Source organism: Pristiophorus japonicus, chromosome 26, assembly GCF_044704955.1.
Source record: "Pristiophorus japonicus isolate sPriJap1 chromosome 26, sPriJap1.hap1, whole genome shotgun sequence".
NCBI classification, from domain to species: domain Eukaryota; kingdom Metazoa; phylum Chordata; class Chondrichthyes; family Pristiophoridae; genus Pristiophorus; species Pristiophorus japonicus.
In genome coordinates, this window is record NC_092002.1 from 12,859,233 (window position 1) to 12,865,811 (window position 6,579).

Consider the following 6,579-nt stretch of genomic DNA (forward strand, 5'->3'; position numbering starts at 1 on the left):
GTTGTTTGAGTACAACAGATGTCCGTTTGGGATTCGCTCGGCCGCCGCGATCTTCCAACGAAGTATGGAAAGCCACCTCAAGTCGATTCCAGGGACGGTGATTTTTCAGGACGACATCCTCATTACGGGTTACGATACTGAAGAACACCTCCACAACCTGGAGGAGGTGCTACGCAGACTGGACCGGGTAGGTCTGCAACTGAAAAAGGCGAAGTGCGTCTTCCTAGCTCGAGGTAGAATTCCTGGGGATGAGGGTAGCAGCAGACGGGATCAGCCCTACTGCGTCCAAGACGGAAGCAATCCAGAGAGCACCCAGACCCCGTAACACGACGGAGCTGTGTTCGTTCCTGGGGCTCATGAACTATTTTGGTAACTTCCTTCCCAAATTGAGCACGCTGTTAGAGCCGCTACACGTGCTCCTACGCAAAGGTCGTGAATGGGTCTGGGGGGACAGCCAAGAAAGGGCTTTTAATAGAGCACGCAATTTGTTATGTTCCAACAATCTGATAACGCTATATGACCCATGTAAGAAACTTGTGTTAACGTGCGATGCGTTGTCCTATGGTGTCGGGTGTGTGTTGCAGCATGTCAATGCCAAGGGTCAGTTACAGCCGGTAGTTTATGCCTCCAGGAGTCTGCAGAAAGGGGCTACGGGATGGTAGAAAAGGAGGCGCTCGCATGTGTATATGCGGTAAAGAAAATGCACCAGTACCTGTTTGGTAGGAAATCTGAGCTGGAGACAGATCACAAACCCCTAACGTCCCTTTTGGCCGACGACAAGGCCATAAATGCAAACGCATCGGCCCGCATACAGAGGTGGGCACTCACGTTAGCTGCCTATGACTACACAATTCGGCACAGACCGGGCACCGAAAACTGCGCCGATGCACTCAGCAGGCTCCCACTAGCCACCACTGAGGGGGCTACCGAGCATGGTGCTGAGATGGTCATGGCTGTTGAAGCTTTTGGAAGCGAAGGCTCACCCGTGACAGCCCGTCAGATTAAAGTCTGGACAAATAGAGACCCGCTATTGTCTCTAGTCAAGAAATATGTCCTGAATGGGGACTGGGCAGCCACGTACAGGGCATGCCCTGAGAAATTTAAACCATTTCACAGGCGCAAGGATGAACTCTCGATTCAGGCCGATTGCCTACTGTGGGGAAACCGCGTAGTCATGCCCCAGATGGGCAGAGAGGTGTTCATCAGAGAACTCCACAATGGGCACCCGGGCATTGTCACGATGAAGGCAATTGCCAGGTCACACGTTTGGTGGCCAGGGATAGACGCAGATCTGGAACTTTGTGTTCGCAGGTGCAACACGTGTGCCCAGTTGGGCCATGCGCCCAGGGAAGCCCCCCTTAGCCCCTGGCCCGCCAAGCCTTGGTCACGCATCCATGTGGACTACGCAGATCCTTTCATGGGGAAAATGTTTTTGGTTGTAGTAGACGCCTACTCCAAATGGATCGAGTGTGACATTTTAAATTCAAGCACATCCTCTCCCACGGTAGAAAGTCTACGGGCAATGTTCGCCGCCCACGGTCTACCGGACATCTTGGTCAGCGACAATGGCCCGTGCTTCACAAGCACTGAATTCCAGGACTTCATGGCAGGCAATGGAATTAACCATGTTAGAACTGCACTGTTCAAGCCGGCCTCAAACGGCCAGGCAGAACGAGCAGTGCAGATAATCAAACAAGGGATGCTCAGATTCCAAGGGGGTTCCCTACAAACCCGCTTATCACGCCTCCTGTTGGCCTATAGATCACAACCACACTCGCTCACAGGGGTTCCACCCGCAGAGCTATTAATGAAAAGGATGCTCAAAACCCGATTATCCCTTATACACCCCACCATGAAAGAAATTGTCGAGAGCAGGCGCCAGTCACAATATCACTACCATGACAGGAATGCGAGGGCGCAATGTATTGATGTAAATGATCCTGTTTTTGTCCTCAACTACGCTGCAGGGCCCAAATGGCTCGCAGGCACTGTGGTAGCCAAAGAGGGAAATAGGATTCTGGTAGTTAAACTTACCAATGGACAAATCTGCCGCAAACATATGGATCAAACAAAAAGGAGGTTCAGCAACCCCATCGAAGAAGCAGAGGAAGAACACGATATAGAGTTCACTCCACCACAGGTGACCGAACACCGGAACCAAAGGGAGGAGAGCCCAGTCACTGTGGGCAGTCCGGACAGGCCTGAGGCACTGCAAACAGCAGACAGCCCAACAACCGGAGCCCCAACTCAGGCGCTCTATAAGGGAGCGTAAACCACCAGAGAGACTCAACCTGTGATCCCAATAAAACTTTGCGGGGGGAGGTGATGTCATGTATTCAACCAGCATTGTAACCCATGTATAAACTGACCTAAGTTGTACACCGTGAGAACACTGACCACTAGGTGGGAGACACTCCTAACCTGGATCTTCAGGTATAAAAGGGGAAGCTCCACCCACCTTCATCACTTGAGTGCTAAGGAATAAAGGACAGGTCACAGACTGACCTCTCAAGCATGGGCCTCGTGTGCATTTATACTGTGTAGTAAGGACGTATCAGCATCATTGGCACGACTGCCATTTATTGCCCATCCCTAATCGCCCCTCGAGAAGGTGGTGGTGAGCCACCTTCTTGAACCGCTGCAGTCCGTGTGGTGAAGGTGCTCCCACAGTGCTGTTAGGGAGGGAGTTCCAGGAGTTTGACCCAGCGACGATGAAGGAACGGCCGATATATTTCCAAGTCAGGATGGTGTGTGACTTGGAGGGGAATGTGGAGGTGGTGGTGTTCCCATGCGCATGCTGCCCTGGTTCTTCTAGGCGGTCGAGGTCGCGGGTTTGGGAGGTGCTGTTGAAGAAGCCTTGGCGAGTTGCTGCATTGCATCTTGTAGATGGTGCACACTGCAGCCACGGTGTGCCGGTGATGGAGGGAGTGAATGTTGAAGGCGGGGGATGGGGTGTCAATGAAGCGGACTGCTTTGTCCTGGATGGTGTCGAGCTTCTTGCGTGTTGTTGGAGTTGCACTCATCCAAGCAAGTGGAGAGATTCTGCAGGTTGCCAGACAATCCAGTTTCAGCCACCAGGTGTCACAAGAGTCTGTGGTGAACCCAATAGCAAACAGTGGATTAGAGTCTGCTATCGACCTCTAGTGGCAGTTACAGGATATTGCACTGGTGTAATACCTGTCTCAGTGAGTTATCCAAGAACTGGTCTAAATTTTACTTTTTTATAAAAGGCATTCTTGTTTTGGGCGAATTGGGTGAACTTTGCACTCTTAGACCCCATGGGACCGAACTTGGTGAAAGCCAAGGCCCGCCCAGGGGCCACCCAAAGGACCGCCAAGAGACCGGGCGGTACTTTGCCAGGAAGATTCCTCTAAAAGATATGGCAGTACCGACCGGCAGCAAAATAATGACTTACCGTCAATCTGGGCGGCAGAGGGCGGGAGGAACAGCTAAAATAAACATTTTCATAAAAAATGTTTTAAAACACTGGAACACCTTCAGCGGACCCTATACTCAAAAAAAAATTCAAAGTTCACTAACCTTTTTTTGCAGGTCTTTTGTGGTTAGACCTGCCTCCACGTCCTTCCCCCTGCTGCCACCGACTCCCGCACGCAACAATAGGGCAGCTCGGCGGGCGGGAGGACACTTACGCGACTTGCACGCCAGAAGCCGTCAGCGGGAGGTTCCCGGCGGTACTCCCCTCCCGCCGGCAGGAAGCCTAGAGGAATCTGTCACCGTGGGGAGACCGCCCAAAAAACTCGGCGGCAGCTGGTGGCAGTGGCCGGTAAGGCCACCAAGTTCGGGCCCCAAGACTGTTTCACGAAAGAATTTGCATTTAAAGGCACCTTTCACAACCTCAGGACGTTCCCCCCCCCCCCCCCCCCACCATCCTCTCCCCTCTCTCCCCCCCCCATCCCGCTCTGCCCCTGCTACATATTTTTTATGCTCTATTTGGAATACTTGCCTTTATTAGCCCAGGCATGGAATACAAGAGCAGGGAGGTTATGCTTGAACTGTATAAAACACTAGTTAGGCCACAGCTAGAGTACTGCATGCAGTTCTGGTCACCGCATTTCAGGAAGATGTGATTGCATAGAGAGGGTACAGAGGAGATTTACGAGGATGTTGCCAGGACTGGAGAATTTTAGCTGTGAGGAAAGATTGGATAGGCTGGGGTTGTTTCCTTTGGAACAGAGAAGGCTGAGGGGAGACTTAATTTAGGTGTATAAAATGACGAGGGGCCAAGATAGAGTGGATAGGACGGTCCTATTTCCCTTAGTAGAGAGGTCAATAGCCAGGGGGGCATGGATTTAAAGTAATTGGTAGAAGGCTTAGAGGGGAATGGAGGAGAACTTTTTTTACCCAGAGGGTGGTGGGGGTCTGGAACTCACTGCCTGAAAGGGTGGTAGAGGCAGAAACCCTCACCACATTTAAAAAATACTTGGATGTGCACTTGAAGTGCCGTAACCTACAGGGCTACGGATCAAGAGCTGGAAAGTGGGATTAGGCTGGATAGCTCTTTGTCGGCCGGTACGGACACGATGGGCCGAAATGGCCTCCTTCCACGCTGTAAATTTCTAGGATTCGCTGATTCTATCCTAATACTCCTGATAATATCCCTCTTTTCACCCCCGATATTCCTGTTTGTATCCTCCCTGTCCCGATGTTCTATTTAACACTGTTTCGTTCCTCTCACAGATGCACACCCTCTGACCAAGAATTATACCGTGTCAGTCAATGAGAAGGGAGGCCGAGTCATCTCCAAACACGACCTAGGACACTTCTTCCTCAGGTGCCTGGAGACTGCAGAATACGATGGGAAGTTTGTTTGTGTGTCGGGAACCTACACGTCCGCGTGATCCCGGCGGGAGTTTACCATGAGCCGGGAATGGGCTGTGCTGTTCAATGTTAACACTTCTCTCCAACCATTAGGAGTCGGAATAATAATTAAAAGATATAAATCCACAGCTTTCGTTGAATGTTCCTGTCGCCCTTGGCCAGTCAATGGGTAAATCCACCACACAGTGTGTTGCTGCAGCCGGACAGACCAGGAATAAGAACATAAGAAATAGGAGCAGGAGTAGGCCATACGGCCCCTCGAGCCTGCTCCGCCATTTAATATGATCATGGCTGATCCAATCATAGACTCAGGTCCACTTCCCTGCCTGCTCCCCATAACCCCTTATTGGCTAAGAAACTGTCTACTCCTGTCTTAAATATTTTCAATGTCCCAGCTTCCACAGCTCTCTGAGGCAGCGAATTCCACAGATTTACAACCCTCTGAGAGAAGAAATTCCTCCTCGTCTCAGTTTTAAATGGGCGGCCCCTTATTCTAAGATTATGCCCTCTAGTTCTAGTCTCCCCTCTCTGCATCCACCTTGTCAAGCCCCCTCATAATCTTATACGTTTCGATAAAATCACCTCTCATTCTTAATTCTAATGAGTCGAGGCCCAATATCTCGGGTTTGATTCCTGGTCTGTGCTGAATTAGCTGCATTCAGCTGAGGGGTGGGCTGAAGTTAACCTCAATAATCCTGGGGGGAAAACAGTAAGAACCCACAAACAGCAATGTGCTAATGGCCAAAACATCGTTTTAGTGATTGGTTGAGGAATAGATATTGGGCGAGGACACTGGGGAGAATGAGGAAGAACTCCTCGGCTCTTAGAAGGACATAAGAATTAGGAGCAGGAGTAGGCCATATGGTCCGTCGCCATCCAATAAGATCATGGCTGATCTTCAACCTCAACTCCACTTCCCCGTCCGATCTCCAGATCCCTTGATCCTCCTCGAGTCCACAAATCTATCTCAGCCTTGAATATACTCAACTCTACTTCGAAATAGTGCTATAGGATCCTTTGCCTTCTCCTGATCCCTGTTCTGTGACTTTTGCTGGGAAGTCAGATGGGGAATGGCGTGGAGCAGCACCTCCCGGAAGAGCTGCGCCCGGTGTGCAACGCCCCTGGTTGCAACACCGGCGTGAGTTTGAGCTCCTGCCTGACCGGTCCTCCCGCAGTGACCGCCTGGGAAATCAGGGCGGTCTGGCCATCCCGTCGGTGAAGAGGTGAGAACTGGACTCCTCAGGGAAGTGTGATTGATTTTCCTTTTATTTTAGCAATTTGTGTTGTGGTGGTGTGGGCAATGTTTTCGGAATGTTTTTGTGCGTTTTGTTTAGGTTCCCCCAGGCGTCTCTCGGCTCGGCTCTTTAGCTCGGGAGTTTCGCATCCTAATGCCTCCCTTAGCGCTGATGCCCAAACTTACATACAAAAGCGCAAACTATTCCCAGCAGCTAACTTTCCCGCCCCGCCGCCATTATCGCCCCAAAAACATAAAAGCCTAAAATCCAGCCCAAAGTGGGGCAGGAGTTTGGAACTCTCTTCCACAAACGGCAATTGATGCTAGGTCAATTATTCATTTTAAATCTGAGATTGAGAGATTTTTGTTAATCAAAGATATTAAGAGATCTGAGGCATGGAGTTAGGTCACAGATCAGCCATGATCTAATTGAATGGCGGAACAGGGTCGAGGGACTAAATGGCCTGTTCCTATGTGTTTTGAAGAATGAGAGGTGATCTCACTGA

The 6,579-nt window shown here is 50.7% G+C and overlaps 1 protein-coding gene across 1 annotated transcript in view; it reads left to right on the forward strand.

Annotated features, from left to right (window-relative positions):
• The window catches only part of blvrb (biliverdin reductase B), a 49,449-nt gene extending 44,484 nt beyond the window's left edge, over positions 1–4,965 (forward strand). The window contains exon 5 of the mRNA XM_070867837.1: positions 4,699–4,965. Within this exon, the coding sequence (XP_070723938.1) occupies positions 4,699–4,859 (161 nt within the window). The 3' untranslated portion in view covers positions 4,860–4,965. The remainder of the gene's footprint in view (positions 1–4,698) is intronic.
• The last annotated feature ends 1,614 nt before the right edge of the window (positions 4,966–6,579 follow it).